The sequence below is a fragment of the Colletotrichum fioriniae genome (assembly GCF_027942845.1).
Source record: "Colletotrichum fioriniae strain IMI 355084 chromosome Unknown scaffold_6, whole genome shotgun sequence".
NCBI classification, from domain to species: Eukaryota; Fungi; Ascomycota; class Sordariomycetes; order Glomerellales; family Glomerellaceae; genus Colletotrichum; species Colletotrichum fioriniae.
In genome coordinates, this window is record NW_027076842.1 from 1,296,213 (window position 1) to 1,322,365 (window position 26,153).

The 26,153-nt window shown below is 55.3% G+C and overlaps 7 protein-coding genes across 7 annotated transcripts; 4 read left to right on the forward strand and 3 right to left on the reverse strand.

Moving 5' to 3' along the window:
* Window positions 1-1,962: 1,962 nt before the first annotated feature.
* DDI1 (DNA damage-inducible protein 1) lies at window positions 1,963-3,228 on the forward strand (the record flags this gene model as incomplete). The annotated part of the gene is made up of 2 exons (XM_065757492.1): window positions 1,963-2,485; window positions 2,543-3,228. 2 exons carry the CDS (start codon window positions 1,963-1,965, stop codon window positions 3,226-3,228), a joined length of 1,209 nt encoding a protein of 402 aa, XP_065613835.1.
* Window positions 3,229-3,648: 420 nt separating this feature from the next.
* RRP8 (25S rRNA (adenine645-N1)-methyltransferase) lies at window positions 3,649-5,249 on the reverse strand (the record flags this gene model as incomplete). The annotated part of the gene is made up of 2 exons (XM_065757493.1): window positions 3,649-4,677; window positions 4,722-5,249. 2 exons carry the CDS (start codon window positions 5,247-5,249, stop codon window positions 3,649-3,651), a joined length of 1,557 nt encoding a protein of 518 aa, XP_065613836.1.
* Window positions 5,250-11,360: 6,111 nt separating this feature from the next.
* On the forward strand, window positions 11,361-13,262 carry N0V96_005787 (uncharacterized protein; the record flags this gene model as incomplete). The annotated part of the gene is made up of 3 exons (XM_053189594.2): window positions 11,361-11,480; window positions 11,650-12,601; window positions 12,706-13,262. The coding sequence occupies 3 exons, from the start codon at window positions 11,361-11,363 to the stop codon at window positions 13,260-13,262; spliced, it is 1,629 nt and encodes a 542-aa protein (XP_053053047.2).
* A 54-nt stretch (window positions 13,263-13,316) lies between these two features.
* Window positions 13,317-14,843, forward strand: N0V96_005788 (uncharacterized protein; the record flags this gene model as incomplete). The annotated part of the gene is made up of 3 exons (XM_053189593.2): window positions 13,317-13,378; window positions 13,481-14,381; window positions 14,499-14,843. 3 exons carry the CDS (start codon window positions 13,317-13,319, stop codon window positions 14,841-14,843), a joined length of 1,308 nt encoding a protein of 435 aa, XP_053053046.2.
* Window positions 14,844-15,276: 433 nt separating this feature from the next.
* On the reverse strand, window positions 15,277-16,227 carry PUP2 (proteasome component pup2; the record flags this gene model as incomplete). The annotated part of the gene is made up of 3 exons (XM_053189592.1): window positions 15,277-15,450; window positions 15,561-16,099; window positions 16,203-16,227. 3 exons carry the CDS (start codon window positions 16,225-16,227, stop codon window positions 15,277-15,279), a joined length of 738 nt encoding a protein of 245 aa, XP_053053045.1.
* A 798-nt stretch (window positions 16,228-17,025) lies between these two features.
* alp4 (gamma tubulin complex Spc97/GCP2 subunit Alp4) lies at window positions 17,026-20,115 on the forward strand (the record flags this gene model as incomplete). The annotated part of the gene is made up of 3 exons (XM_053189591.2): window positions 17,026-17,557; window positions 17,622-19,585; window positions 19,666-20,115. 3 exons carry the CDS (start codon window positions 17,026-17,028, stop codon window positions 20,113-20,115), a joined length of 2,946 nt encoding a protein of 981 aa, XP_053053044.2.
* A 584-nt stretch (window positions 20,116-20,699) lies between these two features.
* Window positions 20,700-21,284, reverse strand: N0V96_005791 (uncharacterized protein; the record flags this gene model as incomplete). Its single annotated transcript, XM_053189590.1, has 1 exon — window positions 20,700-21,284. One exon carries the CDS (start codon window positions 21,282-21,284, stop codon window positions 20,700-20,702), a length of 585 nt encoding a protein of 194 aa, XP_053053043.1.
* Between the last annotated feature and the right edge of the window lie 4,869 nt (window positions 21,285-26,153).

The window sequence follows — 26,153 nt, forward strand, 5'->3', positions numbered from 1 at the left end:
GAGACGTCGCATGTGCGAGATATCGGTGGGAGCAACGGCAGCTTGGAATCAAGATCCCGTGCCGTCAGATCATGAACATTCCGTTCAGGACAAAATTCCCGGTACTTGCAGTCGCCATATAAACAAGGTATGCATTGTCATTGACTCGAACCAGACCTGCGAGCCTGCTCTTCGAGTGGAGGGTGAGCAGCGAGGTCGCATGCAGGCAGTCAGATGCTGGGACCTCTCCAGCACGGGGTGATGAAGAAGAAACTTGACAGGATGTATCCGTTCCAGGCCAAGTCCATCGTCGTCCATCCAGGTCGGACGTGATAGACGTTCTTCGTCATGGCTTGAAGGGGGAAAAAACGGATGCAGGTTCCAAGCGAGGAACCAGGTGCTTCTCTGCCTCAAGCAGCGGTAAGTTGAGGTGCTCGTAGGATTGTCATCATCGCACAGAAACCCACGGGCGGAGGTGGCAGGACATGTCGCTGCTAGACATCGATTGGCGGCACAATCTAAGAATCTATGACATGTCAGTTCGGCACAGGGAAAAGAAAAAGATGCAAGTGCAGAAATAGCAGAAACAAGAGGGGATTCTCAGCTCTTGTACCTGCTCCATAAGGAAGTACACGAGTCGATTGCAAGGGTTGATGAGGTCGCTTGCTTGGCTCGCGCAGCTGCCGCAGGTATAGGTCAAGTACTTGATTGCGCCATCTTCTACCTGACTTGGTGTCAAAGATACTTGGAAGCCACTTGAGGGCTTAGTCAACGATTAGCTCGTGGGGCTGATATGCCGTAGGGGAACCTGCCCGTGCTGCTGTGACCTCAGCAACCTTGGAACTGGGAAGCTCAATTATTCAATGGCTTCCTTGCTGCGGCTAAGCAAGTCGATGCCTTGAGAGGCAGAGATTGACGCGCAAAAATACCTAGACTGAAGAAAACAAACCAAAAGCATGCGTCTGTCTGGCTGACAGGAAACACACAGTCAAAGTATCTGTCAGGTAAGGTACCTTAAGCTAGGGTGAGCGGAGAAGTTCCCGAAGCCTTCCATGAGCTTCTGTTCGCCATCTCTTTCCGTGGCCAGTGCTTTCCCTCCCGTGTACTTCCAATACCTTGGGAACCTTAGGAAACTTAGGTACCGGTGCGAAAAGGTCAGGTATTTGTGCCTTGGGAACACACAGATTTGCTTTTCACAGTGTTTGCATTCCGGCCGCCCCATTCTACCTTACCTTGCTACATAGACGCAGTAGTTAAGTCCGCAGTACGGAAACATTCCCCGTCCTGGTCCCCGTCGACCCCATCCTGAGCCACTGCAAACGGGGAAACGTACTGTGTAGGGGTCTCGTCACTGCACCCACCTTCCTTACGAAACACTCAAAAAGGTACCCCAACTTGCCGAGCTCTACCTTGCTTTCACCCTCCGCTGCCTCCCCCGGCTCCCTTCCACCTTACCTTGAGATCCTTTCTTTGAGACCAAGTGTCTCTCAACACATCAGATACCATCTGTCCAATCGTTCACCACCGCTACAAGGCTGCAGAATCACATCGAAACTTTTCTCAGAGCTCTACTTCATCCAATCGTCCATCCAGCAGCTGTTTACTTTCCGGATGAGACGTCACCATTGTGTTGCCTGAATTTCGGCCCCTCCAACACCCCTCCTCCGCAGCTCCGTGCTGAGGGTAACTTCAACTTCGCTTTCGCAACAGTGAAACCCGACGATTTTCCTGGATCAGATCCGGCCTCTTTCATTCTTCCCGCCGCCAGTCCTGTTCTTACTTTCATCTCCCGATCAAACCATCGGCCAACAGCTCCTGCCTGTACGCCAGGACCAAAGGCCCATCATGTAAGCTTTGCTCCTTTGTCGGGACTTGACACGTTCTCCGCTGACTCTTCTTCCCTCCAACAGGCGCATTACGTTGAGCATAACGAACCCCGAGGTCGAGGACCAGGATCTTCTCACCCTCGAGATCTTTCCCGACATGCCCATGTCTACACTCCGCGAAGCCATCCAAGCCGAGACCAACATCGTGCCTACCTCCCAACACCTCTACCACAACGGTCGCTTGATCCAAGATGACACTCAGACGATGGAACAACTGCAGATTGCCGATGGCGAGATGCTGGCGCTACACGTGAGGGACATGCAAGGAAGCACTGGCTTGCCCGACCAGGGCAGAAGGGCACCGCAGCAGCGCCGGCGACCAGGAGGACAAGACCCTGAGCTCATTCGCCTCCAGATCCTGGGCGATCCAAACCTACGGGCCGAAGCCACCCGCCAGCAGCCCCAGCTCGCCGCCGTTCTCGATGATCCCCAGAGATTCGCCCAGCTTTTCAACCAGAGTTACGACCGTGAGCAGCGGGACCGCGAAGAGCGGCAGAGGCAGATTGCCCGTCTGAACGAGGACCCCTTCGATATCGAGGCTCAGCAGAAGATTGAAGAGATGATTCGTCAAGAGAGAGTTATGGAGAACCTCCAAAACGCCATGGAGCACAACCCTGAAGGTATGGCAGACAATCCAAGGCATAACAAGAGCGGGCATAAAACCTGACTTCATACAGTATTTGGACGAGTGCACATGCTATATGTCGACGTAGAGGTGAACGGCCATAGAGTAAAGGCGTTGGTCGATTCTGGAGCACAGGCAACCATCATGTCTCCTTCATGTGCCGAAGCCTGCGGCATCATGAGACTCGTTGACAAGCGGTTTGCGGGTGTGGCTCGTGGAGTAGGCACCGCCAACATCATCGGACGTGTACACTCTGCCCAGATCAAGGTCGGCACCATGTTTCTGCCTTGCAGCTTCACCGTCATGGAGGGCAAGCAGGTCGAGCTTCTCCTTGGCCTCGACATGCTCAAGCGCTACCAAGCCAGCATTGACTTGGCCAAGGACAAGCTGATCATCCAGGGCGAGGAGGTGTCGTTCTTGGGCGAAGCGGAGATTCCGAAGGAGAGCGAGGAGGCTCTGGAAGAAGAACCCAGATTGCCTGGCCCAGCTGGAACGACCATCGGTCAGCGTTCCGGTGTTGTCAGTGGTCCCGAAGGCGCTGCTGCTGCCGCGCCAACGCAGCAAACCCTTCCACAGGGTCGGCCAGCACCTCAGCAGCAGCCTGCAGCACCAACCTTCCCGGAAGAGCATATCAACCAGCTCATGGCTCTAGGTTTTCCCCGTGAAGCCGCGATCAATGCTTTGCAAGCCACAGGTGGCAATGTCGAGTTCGCTGCCGGTCTCTTATTCGGGGCATAGACTGGATTAGGGGCGTATCGGAAATTCTTTGGTTGAAATGGACCTGCATGGTCGGATCGCAAATGGTATGGGACAATTTTGGGCTGGAGAAAGGGGGATGAATTGGATTCGTCGTATCATGCATGCGCAGCTCGACACGATATGCGTTTAAAGCGTTTTGATAGACAAGTTCGGCAATTTTGAATTTCAAGTAATGCCAACTGAGCCTTCGAGACTTGCCCACGATAGTGTAAACGATTACACATGAACGGCACTCGCTGTGGTCCCCTCCACGCCGGTGGTACTACAACTAGCTTCATCCCAATGAAGTTGGTCGCAGTTGTCAAATATAGGCACTCTTCTTTTGATATATTAACCCATAGATAAAGACAACTTTTCATGCACCAAACCCTCACAAGAACAATATACAACCGGCCACTTCTACCGGATCTTGTATACACAGGGCTTCAAAATACCCGTCTCATCAACCTTGTCCTCCTCCGTCTCCCACACGAACCTCTTTTGCTTCTTCTCCTTGTCCACGTAGCCGGCCGCCTTGGCCGCGGCAAGGCCCTTGCCCTTGGTGGGCACGGCGCCCTTGATGAAGTGCATCTTGACAAACATCTTGTTGGACAAGTCCACTGCGCCTTTGTTGCCCTCGCCCTGGCCCGCCAAGACGAAGCCGCGCTTCCGCAGCGCCTCGACAAAGGCGGAGACGTCCGTCTCGCCGCGCTTGTCCTCGTGGCCGTCGACCTCGACGGCGAGAGCCGTGCGGTCCTCCTCCGTCTCCTCGTGTTCTTTTGTCTTCTTTCCCGCGGCGGCGGCGGCTGCCTTTTTGCGGTTGCCGACGCTGTGCGAAACGACGGCGTTCTTGCGGTGCACGGGGCCGAAGCGGGACTTGATCTCGGCGATCCAGAGCTCGCCCTTCCAGTGGAGGATGCGGTAGGCCTCCTCGATGAAGTCGAGCCAGTTGGTGCCCATAAGGGCGAGGCAGAAGATGGCGACGTCGACCGAGTCGTTTTCGAGGGGCAGATTGGCGATGTCGGCCTTTGTGACGTGTTTCGCGGGAGAGTGGAGGTCGTAGCTCATGATTTGGAGCTTGAGCTTCTTGGATTCGGGCTCGAGGGTCGAGGCGAGGCGGGCGTCGCCGCAGCCCAAGTCGGCGACGTAGCATGTTCCGTCGGTACGGGGCAGAGGCTGAGGGCCGTCGGGCTTGGATGGCGCGCCGCCGGGGCGTCCTCCGCGAGCGTTGGGGAAGCGGGCTCTGGCGCGGAGCTTGATGTCGCGGATGTAGCCGTCGACGGGGTTCGAGGGCCAGACCTCGACCTGGCGGCGGAAGCCCTCGTGGTACTCGGAGAACATCTCGGGGGAGTCCTCGAAGAGTTGGTAGGCCTGGGCCGAGGGGCGGGTGTAGAGCGTCTCGTTGAGGTGGCGGAAGCGGGCCGAGACGAGCTTCTGGCGCATGGAGCGCTGGAGGGGGTGAGCTTGGCCGCGGCGGGCGGGACGGGGGGTACGGAGGCGGCGATGGCCGCGGCGGCGTCCTTGTTCTTCTTCTTCTCGAGCTTGTCTTGCTTGTCTGTCGAGGCTGCCTTTTGTGACGTCTTTGACGGTGTGGTCTCTGCTGCTGGTGTGGCTGGCTCATCTTCGTTGATGGACTTTTCCTTGCTCTGCTTCTTCTGCTTCTTGTCGGATTTGGGCGTCTCCTGCGTCTTTTCTGCTCCCTCGCTCTTCTTTTCCTTCTTCTCCTTTTTCTGCTTCTTGCTCGGCTTGGGCGTCTCGGCCTCAGCCTCATCCGCATCGTCGCCATCGTGATCAGCCTCGGCGGTGGCAGGAGGAGCATCCTCCCTCTTTTCTCCAAACACGCGAGGGTTAACCAGGACGGAGTTAGCACCCGAGGTGGGCGCCTTCTTCTCCTTCTTCTCTTGCTTGTTGGCCCTCTTGCGCTTCTTGCTCTCGTTCTTGGCGGGGTTGCTGGCCTTCTTCACCTGGGTCTCGGTTTTGAGACCCTCGGCCGCGACGGACCATCCTGGGACGGCGAACATGTTTCAATTGCCAAGAGTGATGTTCTAGATGTCCGGATTATGTGAGCTTCTTGAGGCGCCTACGAATCTAATAGGATGTGGTTGTTGAATGAGCTTGTTGCTTGAAGCTCATGCGCATCTCATGAACTCTCTCTCGCGGCTTATCGACGTTGGAATTTTTTTTCTTTCCTTCCTTTCCCCAGAGGTCGCTTATCGCACCCCTGCTTTTTTGATCGACGCCAGGATGGGCCGAGTTAGACTGGTGGACCGTGCATCCCGTCTCTGTTTCCTCTGCTTCCTCACAAGTCACAGTTGCATCCCGTCTTCATTTCCTCTTCCCTTTCCCTATACTCACATCACAGCCTGCACATTTGAATCAAATTTCGACCAAGATTTTTTCTTAATTCGAATCATTTCTCATGATGGGAGGATTTTGAAAAGTGCTTTGTTTGGTTTATCCCATTCCTTGTTTAGTCCTATTGACATTTGACATCCTTGCTCTCGTTACCAGCAAGGTGGTCAGGCTTCAACGGTCGTCGCCACAGCGGAACAATCATTAGAGTCGATCCAACGGCGCTGGGTGATGTTCCTAGACCTCATTCCTGTCAATCTAAAAGACCCGCAGACGCGGCATTTTGGGCAACCCGGCGTGCCGGCGTATTGTTTATGTCAACCCGAAGGAACTACAGCCAGTCGATTACGGAACACGCTATTGGCGAGCTAGGCCGTCGATGACCTCGACCTAAGCCCAACACACTGGAAACCCCTGGAAACGTTTCTACACTTTGCAGCTGGCCGTGTGGGCGGTGGCCTGATCTGCGGATTTGAGAGTTTAGGCTGGTCTTCAACGACTTCGCATTTACAATTCATCCCAACACGAGCTGGGTACCTCGTCTGACTTACAGTTCTGGGCAGCGCTGCCGGGGCCATACTGACTAGTAATCAAGCTGCATCCTGTTGCGGCTATTAGAAGCTTGAAAGCTACGCTGATTGGAATAATAGAGGGGGGAAAAAGCAAGTATATCGGACCGGCGATTTGTCTACTGCACGTAGCCTTCATCGACGTCAACAGGAAACGGTTTACGAGTCGTCACCGAAAGGCGCTGCAAGATAATCCAATCACTTCAGACAGTATTCATTCCTCCCCGGATCCGGCCGCATGCAACTCAGAAGACGAAAACAACGTGCTCGGAGTAATGAGCCTATGAGGCTGTCTCAGTTTGTAGGGTGTCTTTTGGCGCCGGTTTCCGACACCTCTGAGTTGCGGACGGAGTATGATCCAAGAAATTAGCCATTCGCCGCGTACGTGACAAGCTCGTCTTGTTGAGACGGGATGTACATTACGGTTCTCGATTCCCAAGTCAGACGCCAGCAACCCTCATCACCACAGGGCTTCTCGCACTAGGTATCATTCCAAGACGCGTGCGCGAGAGGCACCACTCGCCACAGCCAGATCCGCCTGCCTGTCAAGTGACTAGATGCGTACATTTAGGAATACCACCTACCAAAATATCTACGGGACCCCCCGCCCTCGAACTCCTCTGTCCGAAGGAGGAAGGCTTAGACGCTTGGAACCAAAATGGTATGCGGTCAATTGCCCAGTTTCTCGGCATGGGTCGGTTCAACACAGAAGCCCCGATCTTTGGCCCGAAAACAAGGGTACGGCGTATTGCCCGACTCAACGGAAGGTTGTCGATGGACGCTTTGCTACATTCGGCGCAAGACAGAGACGACGAGGTGGGGAGGAAACGGCGTGGCAGGTCAAGCCACCTTACCTGTTCGAGTACAGAGACCCGTCTTTCAGATTACTCCCTTTCCAAGAATCCAACTGGAGATTTCTGAAAGACTCTATTACGAGCAACGAGCTTTGAGAGAAACGGTCGAATGATCCCGTCGGCTTCATGGAGAGTTGCTTGCGATGCAAGTCCCACGTTGATGAGGCGAATATTTGAGTGTCTACTTGGACCATTGGCATGAGGGGCGACCAACAAAGTACCGACTCCAAAATCACATACAACCCGCGAATCAAACATTCGAAATCATACAGGAACGCACTTCAGGAGGGCCGAAATCTGTTGCCCTTCCGGCTATGCAGACATTGAGCCGGACTCTGCGGCTGCGAGAAGGCAGGATGCATATCTGACCTGCAGCAACCGTTGCTGCGGGCTTCAACCGAGACCAGATAGAGTAAATAACGTCTGGGGAAATCTGCCAAGGTGCGGTGTGTTCCTGCGCGTATCGAGGAGCACCGGGAGTGTACAAGGCGATTGAATATAGGGAGCTGGATGTGACCTGTTTGTTCAGGAGAGCACAGGCAAAGGTGGCTCGCGGTGACCAGCACGCCTCCTTTCGTTCAACAATGCGCGACGTTTGTGTTGCACTGTATGCCAGTCAACGATGCTGAGACCAGTGATCGGTCACACTATCCAGCAGGTCGGAAACGCGACGATTGGCCCCCGGCTTGGATCTTGGATGTATTGGAAAGCGTCTTCGGACGGGGGAATGTTACCGGGATCCTTCAGCAACACATCGTTTCCGGCGTCTTGTTCTCCCGTCCATTGCGTCCCGGCGAAATGCTCGCACCCAGCAGATATGGACCCTGACATTGCTTGGATAATGGGTAGTCGGGCAGGGAAAGTGACATTCGCCCGAGCACTAGGGCCATCCTTATGCCACGCTACCGTTGTTCATAACGCTTGTGCACGACGATATGGATTATCAGATCATGCCCCTCCATTTGCAAGAAAGAAAAACGAGACGGTTTCTACACAAACCCCGGCCTCGCAGAAAATCCAAGGGGAAAAAAAACCTTAGTTTCCCGCTCGGCACATGGTAATTCGGCTCATAGCCAGTGGATCCATTCCGCCTCGACTGAGACGCCACCGGTGCGTTGCCTTCGGCGGCGACCGAGAACCTGTCAAGATGCCTCTCGAACAACGACTCCCATCAATAGTGGTCCAGATCCGGCCGAGGGCCAACTTCAGACCTACCGACGGACAGTTTGTGGGTTTCAACGTCGACGGAGGCTCAGGAAGACCGATCCTGAGCCGGAGACCTTGCGCAAGGCCTCAACGAATTCCGCATGCTATGTCGACCGTTTTTTTCTCTCCCCACCAGATCACCGCTTGGTCATTGCTTACCTTAGGGCAGAGGATTGGTGAGGGGCAGAAGGCTGGCAGGCTGGGCAACCCTGTCGGGGAGTGAGTCCAGACCACTCAAACCTCGGACGAAAATCAGATTCGGCATCTACATCTCTTACACCCATGTCGTCTGCGAGAGCACTGCGACTCAGGCGGGCTGTCTTAATCGGACGGCATGTCACGTTGATACCTAGTCACGCAGCCCAATGGTTCATGCCGTCTACGGAGTATCCGTCCTGTCAGTGTCCACAGACTCCGTACCTACGGTCCTACGGATTGACCTAGGCACGCCTTGTCGACCTTGGCCTGACAGCCGGGAATGCGAGGACAAAGTTTGTTGGATGAGGCCGTTGGAATTTTCAGCTTGGCGGCTCCCCTATTCAAGCTCTGAAAGCTCCCAATCTCCGTGCGCAATTGCGCCTGTACAGATTAGCTCATCGGGATAGATGGGCTGTCACCCAGGGGGAAAAAAAAAGAAAGCCACGCGAGGCGCGAGGAGGCTTGGTGCTGTGGGTGGGTGCCTCCAATACCTCCCGGAATCCGACGCAGGTCTTGGCTCCCCAAGTTTCCTCTACTTTTCTCACTCATTCAGCCTCAGCACACCCACTCACCTCGACTGATTTCAGCCGGCAGAGATCATCAGTCAGAACCTTCTTGTGCCAAGGGTGTTGGTACTTGGTAGCCGTGGAGTCTTGGTCTACCGGCACCTACACTACCGACAGACGACAACTGTATTATGTAGGCTGACTGCCTGAGCGACGGAGGCACGTTAGCTGGCCTTACCTTAATTAGTGCCGCGCGCTATATCCACCGATGGGCTGTCATCCGGGACATGACAGACCCCTGGGCCCTGCCGCCCTAGAAGAGAGGAGGTGGCCGTACTTCGTACTCGTAGTACGGATACTCCATGGAAAATACCTACGTCGCCGTCGCTGCCCGCCGCCGTCGGCCCCTCTCTCAGCGGTAACCGAGAGACCCTAAGGCCTAAACGGCCTAACCCTGGGCGGGCCCAGCAGCAGCGCAGCAGCGCATCACCCTAGCGCGGAACCTTGGCCAGAATCATGACGGCGGGGAGCTTCGAAGCTACACCATCTTGACTGCTACCACCCTGCGCCCCCCGATGTGGCAGTTTGATAGGTACTCTTCTGGCGCCGCGGGGAGAATGGAAATGGTAAAGAAGCAAGCAATCTTCTCCCGCGGCTGGTTGCCCTGCCCGAGGACAAGGTATCCATCCCGTACGAGGTACAGATGCTCTGTGCTGAGCTGTTCACCTTGCAGTTTATTGTCCAGTTCGGTGCCAGTGTCTTAGCACCAGCAGCAGGGGATATCCAGTACCAGATGGAACCTGACCTTGAACCAAAGTGCCAAAGAGCAAGCCCAGCCAGCGGGAAGATGTGGGTGTGCTGCGCTGTGTTGCAATGCTGTGCGGCGTCCGCAAGCCACCGTAATGTTTCCTCCCTTCCCGTCGTCTTGCCGCACCACCAACATGATCCACGAATAACTCAAGGGTACCCCCGTCTCCTTCATTGCTGTGGCTGGCTCACTAGCTGCGCCTTTCTTCTCTTGTGCTTCCCCCCCAATACCCCTCGAATAATACATCCAAGTCCTGGGAGCGATCCCATACAAACTGTTGGTGCGTTTTTTTGCTTGATGTTTCTCTCTCTTTCTCTCTCTCTTCACAATAGCAGCAGGAGAGACATTGGCGGCTTCCATGACCCCCCTGTCCCGCGCGCCTACCAGAGAATGGCACAGTGAGAGAGTGAGAGAGGAAGAGAATGAGAGTGAGAGACAGACAGAGCGAGGCACCTCAGGAGACACACAATAGAGACAAGACGCACATACTCTTATCTTGTTTTCCATTCTCGCCCTAGCGGTCAGCGGTCCAAGGTAGTCCTGTACCTCTCTTGATGCACCTAGGTAAGGAACCTTGCCTTACGGAGTACTCACCAGTCACGACAATGAGCCACACTAAGGTACGGATACTGAACCATGACTACTTCCTAGGTGCCGGCTTCCATCCTCGTCGTCCTTTTATCGACCCCGGTCATCCCGGCCTCCTCTTAGTCCAGAGAAGGTACTTGCTGCTTGGCGGCTGCCCCCGTTGTTTGTGGCCCATCTGTTCTCCCCACGCTGCTCTGCTCTAGCCTCGTATCAGATACCCTAACTCAAGGCACAATACATTGCCTTGGGACCTCGACTTCTTCCTTAGTCTGTCCTTCCTTGTCTAGGGGGGACAAGGGCCTCACTCTCTCTCTCTCTCTCTCTCTCTCTCTCTCTCTCTCTGTCTCTGTCCCTCTCACACACTCTCTCTATGGATACCTAATTCTCGTTCCTCGTGTGGTGAGAAAGACACAGATACTTCCTCCTCCTCCTCCTCTCCTCTCTCTCTCTGTCTCCCTCTCGCTCTCTCCCAACTGCTGCAGACATCCCTACCCTTCCTACCCCCCGTCCTACCCCACGAGTCCATGCATCTTGTCTAACCCATGACTACCCATTCGCCGAAGACAAAGTAGCACCGGCCTGTTTCACTTCCTTCCACCATCTATGGCTGCTTAAAACTCATCTACATCCTTGAGAACCCATACCTGCGTCCTTTTGATTCTTTCCTTCGATCCGGGTGCCGCGCACAAGAAACGGGAATTATCCACAGTGTCTCGTTGGGCTGCCGCTAGACCATTCAACAACACACCCAGAAGCTTGGTGGCTCAGAAGAATCCTGTAGTCTTTCACACATTCGACAGCGGGTCAAGCCTCGGAACTTGGCTTGTCTTGTAACCATTCTTATTAGCTTAACGATACCTGCCTTAGACTACTAAACGAATCTCAGAGAGAAACCCTCCCACCGGCAGGGACGAGACATTCGCCATAACACCGCGCCGCAGAACTACAGACTACTAGTAGACAATGCAGCCTGTCGTCGTCAACATACTCATGGATTAAGAGCCGCGTCGCAATCCCCGATATTACTCGCAGCGCACTAGCATCTACTAGGATGGATCCCGCCGACGTGGTCGTCGAGGACGACAAGTCACCGTCCAAGACCTCGGAGAACAACAATAATAACGACGACAACGAGAATGAAGACTCGAACCGCAAGAAAGAGAAAGCAAATGTGCGAAAAAGGACGAAAACCGGCTGTCTCAGTATGTTCCATGTGTTGAACCCCAGCTCTGACCCTCGGCCTCCATCCGTCTCTTTTCCTCCTGGCCCTCTCCCTCATGTTCATACTTGGTCTCGACGTCTGACTTGACTCCAAAGCATGTCGCAAACGTCGCATAAAGTGCGATGAAGGCCGGCCCATCTGTAACAACTGCATCAAGTCCAAGAGGCACTGCGAAGGGTACAACCAGCGTGTCATTTTCAAAGAACCCATCGCCGGATTTAATATCAATGGCAGCTACGGTCCTATCGTCTATCCCCCCGAGGCGCCAAACCAGTCATTCAACCAACTGCCCAACCCGCCACTCAAGTCCGTCAACGGTCCTCCCCTGGCACCGATCGCGCCTAAACCGCCGCAACATCTGGATTCCCAGGGCCAACCGATGTTTCCCTATGGTCAAGGCTTTCCCGGTCAGCATCAACACCAGGCACCTCCTCCCAGTGCCTTCGACTTCAACCAATTTCCGTATGGCGAGCAACACATGCCTTCAAGCTCTTCCATCATCTCACCAACTAGTCAATTTCAGGCGCAATTTGGTGGTCAACAGAGCAACTTGGTCAGCCCCAACACAGACAGTGGCGCGTTCGTCCACAGTCCGACAGAACCATGGAGACATCAGCCGGCGAGAGCTCAGGCGCACGTGGAAGAGATGGATGTGTATCCCAGCACCAATTCAGCTCCTCAGATGGATCATCCTGTGGAGGACGCAGAGTTCCAGTACCCATGCTCGGACGACGATGCCTCAATGCCCGACTCCGAAGACGCATTCGAAGATCTCATGGGCGAGGAGAGCGCGTACGGCCAACTGGTGCAGAGTCGGAACGACGGACCTTGGGACGGATTCGGAACTAAGATGAGGTCCTTCTCGGCCTTTGCTGATGAAACGATTCTCACATCGTACATACCTACACCCAACAATTCGCCACTCAATGACGAGCGAACTGCTGCTTTGTTCTGGCACTTCATCAACGTCACGGGGCCAAGCATGTCGCTATACGAGCGACATCCTTTCGACCACTCAAAGTTGACAAACAACTTCTCCGTGCCTAAAGCAGGACACAACATCTGGACCTGTAAGATAATGGTGGTTAAGTCTTTTCTCCATTGACTAATTCATGATCAGACACATTTCCCATCATATCATTTACACATCCTGCCCTCCTGCAGGCAATGCTAGCATTGGGCGCGTTGCAGATCGCCAAGCTGCAACAGATACCGCCGACAGCGGCCATGAAGCATTATCACCTTGCCATCCGCAGGATCGCCAAAAATCTACGGAGTCCTAAAAGGAGAACGTCGCCGGCAACTCTGGCCGCCTCCCTCTTACTTGGATACTTTGAGGTCTGGAACTCGGATCACACAAAGTGGTGCAACCATCTCTTTGGCTCTAGGCTCTTGATTAGGGAGATCCCCTTCAGGCAAATGACAAAGAACATTCTGCCACTGAAAAGGGTGAGGAGGGCGCTGTTCCAGGAGAGCCAGAATCAGCCAATGGACCCTTTCTACATGGGCCATGACAACACCCACATGATGAGCCACGATCTTGACGATCTCGATCTCGGCTTTCTCAGTAAGCTTACTAACCAGCACGTCTCGTACGAGGACGATGAGCCATCTACACACTACTACACAGACCGCGATATTGAGCACTACGAACATTTGAGAGATTTGTACTGGTGGTACTGCAAGATGGATGTATACCAGAGCATGTTGGGCGGAGGGAAACCTTTGTAAGTTTCGGAAGATTTGGATACTGAAGCATTTCGTCGGCTTACAAGCAAACACAGCATGGATTACCAGCACTGGACGCAGTGTCCGCCACGAGCACCCATGGGCCGACTTGAGGCCATGTAAGCCTGCCCAGCTCGCCATTTGTAAAGCACGAATTGGCTGACAAACAGTAGATACGGGACGTACGACCACCTCATGCTACTACTCGGGCGCCTATGCAGCTTCGCATCTAAGGATCTCCCGAGAAAACGAAAATCCTTCAAGGGTTTTGGTCCTCCAGGAGGCCCCCCTGGCGGACCTCCCGGCGGACCTCCCGGCGGGAGGCCTGGAGGAGCACCGCATGGAGGACAACCAGGTGCGGGTGGGCCACCGAGAGGTGGTCAGAGTTGGCCGCCGCCAGGGATGGGACCGCCGCCGGGAATGGCAACGGGCATGCACGGAGGAGGGCCTCCCGGTGGGATGATGGGAGGGATGCCGGGTGGACCTTCCGGAGGCCCCCCAATGGGCATGCCGCCACCAAACATGATGGGAGGACCGCCGCCAGGAATGGGGCCGCCACCGGGGATGGGCCCCGGCGGTCCCGGCGGCTCGCCGCCCATGTTCCCGGGTATGCTCCCCAACCTCGGAAAAGTGACGCTGCCAATGGGCTTCAGCCCCCCGCGCGACGACTCCCCGCCGCCGCCCGACGCCCGAGAGGAAGACGACCTTGACTCGGACGCAGCCGCAGACGCTGCCATGCGCGAGTGGACTTCCCTCCGTGAGGCCTTTGAGATGCTCCGGTCCCGCTTCGGCCCCGAATTCCAGCCCCTGGGCGCCGAGTATGCCGACCGCCGGGATTCACCCTTTGGTCCCACGCTGCAGTACCGCACCTTCTCGGTGGCGGGCATCTGGATGAACTACTACATGGGCCTCATACACCTCTACCGCGCGCATCCCAAGATGCCACCCGCCGCTATGATCGCCGCGGGGATACAGGCGCAACACACGGCCAAGTTCGCCATGGAGATTGGTCGCATTGCGGCTGGATTGACGGACGATTGTAGCAATGTGCTCGAGATTAGCACACTCGTTGGCGCGGCGCTGATTGAGAGTTCATTCTGTCTATTCGTCAGTGCTATTCAGGTGAGAAGACGCCCCTTTCTTTTTCCCCTTGCCTTATCCACTTTCTCGCTCATTGAGCCACTCCTCAAGTTCCCTTTTACTTTTCTTGTATACCACGCCTGCTAACACGCTCCACAGTACCAAAGCGACGCTCAGCGTCACTGGATCGTCAGGCGCATGCACGACATTGCCCGTCTCACAGGGTGGCAGTCGGCGCGGCAGATCGCCGAGGGCTGCGAGTCCGGGTGGAAAAAAGCGGCGGCCATGGGCCGGGGTCCGCCGTACGCGCGCGACCCGAGCCTGCAGACCGTGGTGCCGCCATCCGTGTGGTCGAACCCGCGGCGGATCGGCGCACGGATCGAGCAGCTCGATAGTGACGACACGGTGCTCGTCGTCGCCAAGTCGGAGAGGGCGTTTTATGCTCTCGGTCTGATTAGCGTGGAGGAGGAGATGGAGAGGTTAGTGATTAAGGATGAGGGCTGAGAGGATGGTCGACTCCCGGCGGAACTACTTTGGGTAGCGAGTGTTGTGAGCGTTGATAGGACCGTGAGCATGAAGGCATGCGTGGCAGCGGGTGGAGGCGCAACTTAGGTAACGTCTTGGGGAGAGGTCGTAGTCCTGCGTTTTGTAAATACAATATGCCCACTCACAGCGTCACCACCATCGTTGAGATCCAGAGGACGGAGACATCATTACGTTGAGTACAATGATGATGCACTTTTTGAAGGGGGAAATTCGTCTAAACGTCAGGTTGCAAGTTTCGTAATCGGGTGATTTCTGGGTCTCCCGCTTTCTCTCTTTTCCGCGCTCTCTACCTCTTCCACGGCTCAAGTGTATTCTTTCACTTTCTCCCGAGTCGCCGAGACCGAAAAATTGCACCCTGGATCCTCTTTCAAACACCACTGGCCCCCTCCTTTTAGTTCGCAGGGAGTCTCTCCACCACAGCGGCCATCTCCTCATCCGTGTATATTCTGAAGCCCTTTTCCTTCGTTACGCTGGCGAGCTGGACGTTTTTCGAGTCGAGCTTCTCCTCCATGACCTGCTTGAGCGTCTTGAGCACCAGTGTCTCGGCATCCGTAATTGACAGGGACTAATGGGGGTGTGTTAGTGCTTCATGTCGCTCGATCCCTCCCCGCCGACTCTCTCGCAGAGAACCGAATCTCTCAGCGCCTGGGGTTGGGGAGAGAAAGAAAGGCTCACCTTGTGGTACTCATTCTGCAACTCAGCCTGCGCGCCCTCGGAGCCGGAACCGATAGCCTTGGCGTCGTAGCGGTAAAAGGTGCCGCTGGGCTCGGCGTGGAAGAGCTGGGGGCCGTCCTCGTCATAGCCGGCGATGAGGAGGGCAACGCCAAAGGGGCGGGACATGATGGTCTCCTCGCCCTCGGCGCCCTCGCCGAAGCGGAGGGCGAGGTCGCAGATGGCCTGGGTGCACGACTCGACACGGAGGGGCTCGTTGTAGTTGAAGGAGTGAGACTGGGACTCGACGCGGGCGTGCTCGACCATGGAGCGGGCGTCGGCCTGGAGGCCGGACATTGCGCAGCCAATGTGGCGGTCAATCTCGACAATCTTTTCGACGGACGAGGTCTCGAGCAGGGTTGAGGTGACACGCTTCTCGACGCCGAGGACGACGCCCTCTGCGGTGGCGACGCCGATGGCCGTGGAGCCGAGCTTGATTGCCTCGAGGGAGTATTCGACTTGGAAGAGGCGGCCTTCTGGGGAAAAGGTGTTGATTCCTCGGTCTGTTGGGTTGAGAGGAGGAGTTTCTTGTTAGACGAGAGAGTTTTCTGACGAGGAGGAGGTTCGAAGGGGAGAAGCTGGTGTTGCTTGGTTTGGGTGCTTTACCGTATTCAGATCTTGCCATAAACATCTTGGCGGTGTTGTGTGTGTGTAGTTCCTAGAGGAAAATGAGGGGTATTTGGGTCGGTAAGGTCAATGGCTTGAAAGTCGTCGGGGTTGAGGTTGTCGTGGTTCGGGGATTGCGTGGATGCTGGTGGTTTGGATGGATGGAGGGGGAGCTTGGAGGAAGGTCCAGGTAACAAACGGTGACGGTGGAAGGCTGAGATGGCAGGTGTGGTTAGGCAAGCACCTGGCCTACGCAGCCGCACCTCACCACCTGGGTAAGCTTCCAGTGTGCCAGGTTCCCTTTGGGGAGGCACGGGGATGTGGCCCAGCACATCAGCCATTGGAGCCGACAGTGACCGGGCCCCAGGTACGGTGCTGCCCCCTGTTCTCTGACTGGAAGCTCTATGATTGGTCATCTTGGTCACTCTCAGATCTCCCTCCAACAGCTGCCGCCCCTCCGAACGCTAAACCCGGAATATTCCAGGGGAGGTTTACCATATCCGGGACAGGGGTCAACAACACGCGAGGATTTTCCGACTAGACGCGCTTGAGGTTAATGGCCCTTTACCGCGTTGGAGTACCTGAGTACAGCTAAGGTACCGTATGCAGTGCCCAACCCACCTCACGCGCGTGGAGTGTAAGACTGCGACTCTGCGATAGAGGGGCAGATAGACAAAGACCACAAACGGCAAGACCAAGCAACGAATTCCTCAAAAACACCACCAATCCCCTCCAACCATCACGGCCGAGTCAACGTATTGCCATAAGAACAAAACCAATACCCCTCCAAGTCGCCTCCTACACTTCAGATGCAGTCGGCGACATGTCGTCTGGCACCACCAGGGTCTCAACCCATGAGCGGCGCGCAAACGGCTCAGCCGCCGGCGTCGACCAAGACCGACCTTCACGAACGGCACGCATGAACGCAGCAGGCGCAGCGGCGAGCGGCACGGGCACAGGTAGCGGGCAGACGACTTTCAAGAACGAGCGCAGCGAGAGGAGCGATGCGCGACAACGAGAGAGGGAACGAGAGCGCCCGCGGGAGCGTGAGCGCGAGCGTGAACGAGAGCGGGACCACCACCAGCAGCGCGAGAGAGGGGAGAGAGAAGCGTCCCCTGGAGGTAATGCGCACAAGAGATCTGCGTCAGGGAACCCCAGAGCTACGAGCAGGATGCACGACGACAGGCGTGTGGAGGAGAGGCGGACGGAGAGGACCTATGTGACGGAGCGCGAGACCGTGACACAGCGGACAAAGAGCCCAGTGAGGGGCGGAGGCGATAAGGGGAAGAGCGGCGAGGCCAAGTCGCGGACGGCTGAGGCGAAGCCCAAGGAGGCCAAGGTTGACACCCCGCAAGGTTAGTTTGGTGGTTGCATTGGTGTTGGGAGTAGCGACGGCCGTTTAACTAAACGATTCCGCAGCACCTTGGAACCCAGAGGCGACACTATTACCTCACACATCGGCTCCCCTAGCCTGTCGAATATCAATACCGCCGTTGGCGGCACAGGCGCCGCAGCCTCAACAACCGAAACCCCTAAACGAGCTATCCCTCGAGGCGCAAGAGGCGGTCATGTTAGAAGATCTCCTCTTCGTCTTCATGGGCTACGAAGGACAGTACATCCGCTTTGCAAAGACGTATAACCCGCACGAGGAGAGGGACCGGTTGTCGGGGCCCACGTTCAGGATACTACCGGGCCTGGACCCTAGTCTGCAGGACCTCACGCTGTCGATGCTGAAGATGGCGACGTACTATTCAGCCCTCGAAATGTTCGTCGACGTGCAGAGTAGAGAGGAATTCGGCGCCGTCAATCACGCTCTGTGCGCCTCTATCAGGAAGTTCTTGCACGACTACCTCATCATGATCGCGCAGCTGGAGACACAATTCTTGACCAACGAGACTTTTACCCTCCATGTTTTAAACATCCACACGTTGCCGACGAGCAAGATGATGTCGCATCTATACTCCCTAGCACACGACTTGCTTAAGAGGAATGCGCTACTAGACGACGATGACGAAGAAGAGAGCGATAGCGCAGACGACTTTGAGAATATTCTCGAGTCACTGCGGGAGGGCGGCGACCTAGTTCCGGGCTCGGGCAAGAAGATTTGTAAAGGCGGTGTCGTGTTGGGTCTCATCACAAAGAGGCTTGAATCCATGTCCGGAGACCCGGCTGCGCGCGCGTTACTGACGTCGCTGCTGCGTGATGCCAGTAAACCTTACATGGTGATGCTCAACGAGTGGCTGCACCACGGCAGCATCAACGACGCGCACGCCGAGTTTCTGGTCAAGGAGCAGAAGAGCATTCGGAGAGAACGGCTGGAGCAGGACTACACGGACGAGTACTGGGAGCGACGGTACACGATTCGGGAGCATGATATTCCCCCTCAACTGGAAGGTGTTAAGGACAAGGTACTACTAGCGGGCAAGTATCTCAACGTCGTGAGGGAATGCGGCGGCGTGGACGTGAGCAAGGTCGTCCAGGACGTGCCTACGTCGTTTGACGATAGCCGCTTCCTGGAGAACGTCAATAATGCGTACGCGCACGCCAACGAGTCCCTCATGCAGCTGCTGCTCACGACGCACTCGCTGCCCATGAGGCTGCGGTCGCTGAAGCACTACTTCTTCCTGGACCCGTCCGACTACTTTTCTTACTTCCTCGAGCTCGGCACGTCCGAGCTGCGAAAGCCTGTCAAGTCCGTTAACACCGGCAAGCTGCAATCCCTCCTCGACCTGGTGCTACGCCAGCCGGGCAGCGTTGTCTCGCTAGACCCTTTCAAGGAGGACGTCAAGGTAGAGATGAATGAGATCACGCTCGTCAAATCCCTGCAGCGGGTCGTCAACATCACGGGCATCGAGCAGGGCGAGACATTGCAGCCGCTCGCGAACCAGCAGCCCATCGAGAACGACAAGAACGCCATCGGCTTCACGTCGCTCCAGCTGGACTACACGGTGCCCTTCCCCGTCTCCCTCGTCATCAGCCGCAAAACCGTGTGGCGGTACCAGGCGTTGTTCCGGTATCTCTTGTCGCTGCGCTACCTCGAGTCCCAGCTCTCGACGACGTGGTACTCGCAGACCTCAGGCCTGACGTGGTCGCACAAGAGCTCCTCGCGCGGCCTCGAGATCTGGAAGCGCCGCGTGTGGACGCTGCGCGCGCGCATGCTCGTCTTTGTGCAGCAGCTGCTGTACTTTTGCACAGCCGAGGTCATTGAGCCCAACTGGGCAAAGTTCATGTCCCGGCTTAAAGTCGGCGAGGAAGGCCAGGAGGCGACGGCACCGGGGGGTACGACGCCTACGCGGACGGTGGACGAGCTGATGCAGGATCATGTGGATTTCTTGGATACGTGCTTGAAGGAGTGCATGCTCACCAACAGCAAGCTTCTCAGGGTATGTCTTTTCTCCTTCTCACTACCACTCTCGATGTGGTTCATCGTACAGTCTCCAGCTAACTTGCAAACCTCGGCCAGATCCACTCCAAACTCATGCAGACCTGCACAGTCTTTGCAACCTACTCCAACTGGCTCTCCCGCGAGCTAGAAAAGGCCGACCCAGACCTCTCGGGCGCCACGCGCCCGCCCAACATGACGGCAGACCAGTGGCGCGCCTTCCAAGCCGTCAGGACGCAGAAGCCCTCGTCCGGGCCAGGCGCGGGCACCTCACACAACGATTCGACTTCATCGGCGGGGGGCGGTGGTAATAGCGCTGCCGAGCAAGAAGCCCGCGTGAGCAACCTGTTCGAGATTATGAAGAAGTGGGAGGGCAACTTCAGCAGGCACCTGCAGATCCTGCTCGACGCGCTGAACCACTACGCCGCGACGGAGACGGTCGTCCTGCTGAGTCTCTGCGCGAGGTTGAGCACGGCGAACCAGGGGACCGAGTATGCGGGGTTGAGGAACGAGGACGATAGCGTTGCGTAAAGAAACATTTACCCCCTCTAAAAGACGTCTTTTTTAAAATGTTTCAAAAGAGAGAGATCCATGGCGTAGCGTGTGGCTTTGCGGGCGTTTCTGGCGGCGTTACAACGGAGATGGGAAGAAAAGCGGGTGTCTAGTAGCTTTAACTACTGCAAACAGCTTGAAGGAGTGTGTATATGTGTGTGTGTATGTGAGAGAGAGAGAGAGAGGATAAGGGAGAAGAGGCCAGCTCATTCGGATGGATTGAGCTCTTTGAAACCGGTGCTAGATAGATACCAATACCACGGATTGAGTCTTGTGCCTTGCACTGTTAAGCCCAACATTGACCATCGTCTGAGCTCCCTTCTAACCTCAATCTGTGCGTACACTCAATGGGGGGGATCTTGAGCCGTGATCTTCGTACAGTGTGACATTATTTATTTCGTCCATGTATCATTCAAGAGAAGAGATGTTTCCTCTCCCCCGGCGCGCCCTTCGTCTTTCGCCATAATTTCGTTTTGGGTATACAGATATGATACACGATTGTTGTTGGTACAGATTGGTACAGCTTTTTATAGTGACATGACTCGAAACCTCTCTCCCCCCCTCTAATCCTTCTTGAGGGCCTCCTTGACGAGCTCGGCAACACGCTTCTTCTCTACCTCGAGGTCCTTGTCCTGAGTCGCCTTGTTGATGAGCTTCATGACCTCCCCAAGCCCGCTCTTTCCCGCTGCGATGGAATCCTCAATAGCCTTCTGGATGAGAACGCGGACGTCGGCCTCGGTTATGGTAACGACGCCGCTGCTGGCAATGTACTCGGCCATGACCTTGGCCTGGGTGTCCTCCTTCTCGGCGAGGTCATCGCGACCGGCGTCACGGAACTGCTTGGCGGCGTCCTGTGTGGCGCGCTGAGTCTTACGGAGGAGGGCGACGAGCTGGGCGTCGGTCGCGATGGGAGAGTCTGTCTTGGCGGCGTTGTTGGTGGCGGAAAGAACGGAGCGGAGGACGGAGAGACGGGGCGCGTCTTTTGCGCGCATGGCTGTCTTGAGGTCGGTCTTGAGAGTGGCCAGGAGCTTGGGCTGGGCCGGAGCGGCATCGGAGTAGAAACGGATCGTCATCCGGAGGGGGTGGACGCGGCCCGGCACCATTGGCCGGAGGGCTTGGACGAGACGGACTGAGCTTCGGGAGGCCATTGTGAACAGAGGGAAGGCTTTCGCTTGCCTAGGCTTTGATGTTCGAGGGGGATCGGCGGTTATTCCTCAATTGATCGGTCTTTGTGTCGTTCTGACAATAATGTGGTAGTGGTACAGTGCGGTCGTCAAGCTGTTGGTCTGTCAGTTGCAGTCATGCAAGAAAAAAAAGTTACTGCGGAGAGCTCTCAAGATGCATCAATGTTCGGGACAGCTTCTCATTGGCTAGCAGCTGCTGGCTGTTCTGGCCAGGTCCACGGTAGCAGGAACATCCCCGGATCCTGTCTTCTACAGGTGGCGCGAAGTGGCACCAGTGTCTGGGAGTAGCGTCCGTGAGGATGCATCGGCGGGGGGGGGGCCGTTGAATAAAAGTGTTTGACATATTGGACACACTATTGGCAGTAGTTTCCTCGCATTCTACCCTTCGAGGGTGTCATATTGGCTGAAGATGGCAGATGCCAGATTGACAGGCACATGGAGACCTGGTGGTTCGGATGACACAATAAGCCGCACACTTTATGCGTTCAGGAAATCTCGCGGGTATTCCAGCTTTCAAGCCATTGATGCGCGCATAACTGGGGGTACACGTTCCATCGACGGGCGTGTTGGTGATAACTCGCGGGTCAGTTGGAGCTTTTGTGAAAGAATGTGAAGCCTATGCAAACCACGGAGGCCCAAATCACCTGATGTGCCGAAGATCAGGGGAGCTGCAGGAAACAAGGGTCGGGGCATCCGCGAAAGCTTCCCGATATCACATCCACCGGGTGTTCCAGGTTCGAAGTTCCAGCAGCTGCCACCAATGTCGATTTGGCCCCGGGGGCCAATCTGCCAGTCAAGCTGAAGAGGGTTGTGCGTCCATCGGATCGACATGCATAGAAAGTTTGACCGTTGCATGCTTCATCATCGCGGCAGCTTCAGTTCATGTCCCTGGCATTGTGGCATTCCAGGGGCAGCGTCGGTATCCGCATCCGAACTTTGCAGCTTGCCCCAGCATCTATCTACTCGGTCAAGAAGGAATCGTCAGCCGCAACGTCTGTGCCCCTAATCATGCTAGGGAGGAAGTTTCCGAAGCCGGGGAACCTAGATGGCGGCCAGGGCTCTGGACATTCACCGGCGTGAGAACTGGCGTGGAAGCTGGCGTGAAGCTGGTGTGGGTGCTGGCGTGGAACTTGTGAGGGCGGCAGCGAGTGCGGAGGCTGCAAATGTGGCATGGCGCCAGCAAAATTATCTCATCTTCAGATGAAAGTGGATTCCGATTCCCTCTCTCTGTCAGGGACGTAAGAGTCAAGCAACGACTCGATAGTACATTCCACCATGACATGGGTTCGATGTGCCCAGCTGTGATGGTGTTGTAACTCGCGTGTGAGTGAGAGAGAGAGAGAGAGAGAGAGAGAGATTGTGCAGGCTCAATGTGACGTGAGTTGTTCCTCTGCAGTCCACCTCGGTCCTCACCGAGAACCCGAGGAGACGGTAGCGAGTAAAAACCATGCAGACCTCTTGCGTTCCTGGCAAGGTCTGGCGTCTTGCCTCCCTCCAATCTAACCCAACGTGGAACAAATAAAGCAGCAGCAGCGGATAACATGGCAAGGCACAGAGAAGGTAGAAGAACAAGAACTCGTGCCATCCCCCCCTTGAGTCTTCATACCTTATTCCCTTCTTCCACCTTCAAGACGTCCCTTCCGAATCCATCAACATGGGGGGTCCCTCACCTTCCCTTACCTTGCCCTGCCATACATTCACACACCACCTCAGGCAAGTCCACAATGTATTGTACTTACCTACGTCAAAAGTAGGCAGGTACCTCGCCTTGAACATGGGCATGGGAAGCCGCTGTCGTCTTTCCGGGTTTCTTCCTTCCCACCACCATCCAATAAGGCACTTACCTTAGCTTCCGCCGCTCTCCACCTGCGCCTCACTCTCTTTCAACTACACGTCCACCCCCTTTGACTTCAACATCTAGACATTATTTCTCAAGACATATCTTCTTCGACGTCTGCCTTGTGTGAGGTGCTTCTTATCCCGAGACAGGACTAACAGTATCCTTGTTGACCAACAGCACCCATTCCGTTCTCTACCCCCCTCTATTTTCGTTGTCGTCTAGTCATCGACAACTTGTCTCACCTTGTCACTTCCGGCTCTGTTCGATTGCAACGACCAGTCGGCAATCGAGTCGAGTCGAGTCGAGTACTTTCTGAAGCGACAAAAACCTTGCTTTTCGCACATCACTTGTCTGATGCCAGACCGTTCGATGACTGCCTTGCGGGAACCAGCAATCACGTGGGTACAGAAAGGGTATCTTTGACTGAGCTATCACAACCCCGTCATACAATCCCCAACGCCCAAGAATCGTGCAGCACACGAACACTACAACAGCGAATTGATCAAGTAGGATTGCGAGCGAGACACGGGGTATTTGCTGCCGTCACATCGTCATTATCGTAATACTTGTCCGGAAAAAAAAAAGCCCATCGAATCCTCGCTGGGAAGCAAACGCTCTACGCTCCCATGCCGAACTCGTTCTGAAAAGCAACATCGTCACATGGCCGTTATCTACTCGTCTCAACGACGAGCCTTTCGTCCTATACAAACGTACCTTGAGGGCCAACAAGTCAGTACTCGTAGGAAAATGGGCGGCCGGGCAAGTTAGAAGTCACTTACATTGGAAAATATGCCTGAGGAGAATCGCCGAGAGTGGCCTGGATGTTAGTGGGAATTCTCACTCGACAGGAGAACGAACATGATGGGGACTGGAGGCTTACCCTGAACGCCGGGTTATCAGCCTCGCTCCTTGCTTGAGCCACCAAGACTTGGAACTCTTGGGATGTCATTCTGCAGTGCCACAGTCAGTCCAAATTCGATCCGAATTCGGTGTCAAAGACTGCAGAGAAAGGGAAAGGAAGTCTCTCTTACCCTCGGAACTCTGTCATGGGATACATCGCCAGAGACGCGAGCATCCTCCTCACATTTTCTCTATTAACCACGCCAATTTGGTGCTGCCTCGGGTCTAATCGAAAATCAGGTCAAATTTTCTGCACTTCGGTTTTGAGGGTTCAATACCATTTGACCAACCGCAAGTCGGGAGAGGGATCATTTGGGTTTCCACCGAGTCGAATCCAGCACTTTGCATCCAACTTTGCATCTGCATCGGCGCCCTGGGGTCTTTGTATGGTTGCATACTATCCAGGTATCGTCTCGACCACCTACGAAGGGCGTGATCTGGCACACCAGGCGGTTAATGGAGTGTCAAACCTCTAGAAGGGGATCCGACCTACTTTGAGTCAACGTTCCGTTGTCTGACTGCGCATTGAAGTATATCTCCACCATTTGACACCAACCGCCTGGTCGAAGCACACGATGAATGTCTCGCAGGTAATCTCGCCATCGGTTCGAGTGGATACCGCCTGCCATCATCTGGCTATGAACGAGGTCGAAATGATTCGAGGGAAAAGTGAATCTAGGCCAAGTCAGCTGAGCCAGAGGCACTTCAGGCTGCAGCCTGCGGCCGAAGCCCGCCAGGGAACGTACCTGCTGTTCAGATCATCGACTTGTAGATTCAGGTTGGTCGGCGTCTGGCTTTCGTCGGGCCAGATGTGTGGGCAGATATCGATGGCTACTACCTATCGAACAAAATCAGCACTGCTAACGCAACGGCACCCGAAGCGGCGAGTCGACAAATCCGTTCCCGTCAAACGCCATCATGTTATGGATGAGGAAAAGAGAATCATAGTCATCTTCACTGGAGAACATGAAGTTTTCTGCACACAAACATGCGCGGAAGAGGGAGACGACAGCCTGTCGCGTTGGCGATGGAAGCAACCGGCTGACGGGTTCGGCCATCGCACCACCACCGGCGAAACGCGTCAAAGAGATGGATGACGACTATCGTCCAGTCGCGAAAGGAATGGGACTTGAGTGCGTACAGCACGTACCTCGCAGTTCTGGTGTTGTTGTGCAACTTCGATAGCCCAGTCGCCTGCTCCGAAGCCGCATTCAAGAATTCGCCGCGGCCTGGTGATCGGTGGAAAAAGGAGGCGATTTTCGAATACTATGGAGAGTACGACATGCATCATTTGCAAGCGTTCAACTTCGTCCTATAACCGGGTTGGAAACTACACTCAGCAAGGCATGGTGTCTTCAGAGGCGGCACGTGTCCTACCTCATCTATCGGCGCGAAGTATGCTCCATTGTCAACTGCGTATCGTTGGTATTCTCTACCTTGGTACGTGATGGTTTCCAGGAAGGCGTTATCCAACGGAACTGTCTGTGGATCACTAGGAGTGGTTTAGCGATCAAAGAAATCCTTCGCAAGAGGAGATGGGTTTCAGCAATACCTTGCCATGTCGACAACCACAATGGAATAATTCTTCTTGCGAACAAGTTCGATTAGACTGAGTGTCTTTCGTCCAAAGTCTGCCTTTGGCATTCAATATTGGGATGAACTGGAGCTTGTATGTGGTGGTTACGTTGCTCCAACGAGGCGCTGTTCCTAGGTTTCCAGGACGGGACGGATGGCAAGGACTAGTTCTCAAGCACTGCCCACAAACGAAACCCGAAAGTCCGTCAAAGGAGCCATATCCGGATCACAGGGGTTTTCATGAAGGCGGCAGTCGTGTCTAATAGACATAAAATTAACTGCCTACTACGTCGGAGGTGGATACATCGGTCAAGTCGAAGGGTACTCGACATTGGCCGGCCATTGTTTTCTACACCCCACGACGCTGCTGTCGATCTTGGGTTAGTACACCACAACCTACACTGGAAAAGTTGGGAGCCTGTTCGGTACCCTTTGGTACGCGGTGCGGTGCGGACGAGGCAGTCTTCGGGTGACATGGATATGTCCTCTGCTGTTATTGCTGGCCCCAGACCCCCCTG